Source organism: Sinocyclocheilus grahami, unplaced genomic scaffold (genome assembly GCF_001515645.1).
Source record: "Sinocyclocheilus grahami isolate Dianchi unplaced genomic scaffold, SAMN03320097.WGS_v1.1 scaffold571.1, whole genome shotgun sequence".
In the NCBI taxonomy this organism is placed as follows: domain Eukaryota; kingdom Metazoa; phylum Chordata; class Actinopteri; order Cypriniformes; family Cyprinidae; genus Sinocyclocheilus; species Sinocyclocheilus grahami.
The window spans coordinates 2,029-3,448 of NW_015505750.1; the positions used below are offsets into that span (position 1 = coordinate 2,029).

A 1,420-nucleotide genomic window follows, 5' to 3' on the forward strand; every position below is an offset into this window, starting at 1 on the left:
GCTTATTAACCATACTGAACATACACAAGAATAACAGGACAAGTTAAATCATGTGTTAAGCCAATTATACAGCCTATGCATGATGCTAACTACCAGCAGTTCAAAAGAACTTCTTCTCATCTTGCCATTCTAAAAAAAAAAAATTCTCCCCCAGTGTCAGTCTCTGCAATATCTCAGGTGCCTGTATTCCACGGCCAGCAGTTGACTCTGGATCTTCCTGAGAGGACACAGAGGTTGAAGTTTGTTAGTGCTGATAAGAGTGCACAATTTACTATCTGGGAAAACAAAACCATTTATTTCCTGCCAAGTAACCCCAGAAAAGGCCACGTGAGCAGCGTCGGTAAGAACTGGACATTCAGAATCCAACGTGTTACGTTTGACGATGAGGGAAGCTACATCCTGCTCAATCACTCTGGTGCAATCATCAGAAGTTATATAGTGAAGGTCAAGAGTGAGTAGTAATTTAAACCTCCTTCTCAGAATAATATCTCTGTGATTGTCCACATATCCTCACTATCTGTCATTCTCTCCTCTACAGCCTACAGCAAAGACATTAATCGTATCGCAGGTCAAACTCTGACCATCAGAGTAGCTCTGGCAGGACTCAAGCGGAGAGATGCCATACTTCACTTTTACAGTAATAATTCATCTCTCATCCTGGTGAAGAATGGAGTTCTTGTGGGATGGAACCACCCAGACTACATCAACCGGCTTAAAGTAACCAGGAATAATATTCAGATTTTCAATGTAAATACATCAGATATAGGCAGATACGAGCTCACCGATCGTAAAGGAAGACTCGTCTCAAGCAATAGAATGATACTAGTGGGTAAGAAAATACTTATTTTTTCAAAATCTTTTAAAATTACACATTCAAAAAAATAAATCAACACATTTATTCAGCAAGGATGCATTAAGTTGATCAAAAGTGACTGTTTCAATTTATCAAAACACATTTATGTTTCAAAAGCTTTCTATTTCAAATAAATGCTGTTCTGACATTTTTCTATCAAAGAATGCTGAAAAAATGTATCACGCTTTCCACAAAAAATATTTAGCAGTGATAATCAGTATCAAATCAGCATATTAGAATGATTTATGAAGAATCATATGACACTGAAAGCTGGTGTAATGGCTGTATTTTTAATTTTTTGCAGCCTTGGTGCATGTAAGAGATGACTTGAAAAACAAGAAATGCATTAGTACATCTCTTGATGTCTGTTCTACTCTTGTCTCTTCAAATATCTATGTAGCTCGTAGACAGTATGCCGCCAAAAAAGGTCTTAAAGCTCTGGTGCTGCTGCTCTGCATTCCTGGTGGACTCTGCTTTCGCTACAGAAAGAGAATCAGCAAAAGGTGCCGGTCCACTGAATCAGACACAAACACAGGGCAGCCCAACACCGTACCAGTGTCTATACCT

General features: G+C 38.7%; 1 protein-coding gene across 1 annotated transcript; it reads left to right on the top strand.

The window, feature by feature from the left end:
• Positions 1–75: 75 nt before the first annotated feature.
• LOC107556504 (uncharacterized) lies at positions 76–1,414 on the top strand (the record flags this gene model as incomplete). The annotated part of the gene is made up of 3 exons (XM_016239641.1): positions 76–451; positions 539–829; positions 1,254–1,414. Coding segments are annotated over exons 1-3 (828 nt in total), but the record flags the coding sequence as incomplete, so codon positions are not given.
• Positions 1,415–1,420: the final 6 nt, after the last annotated feature.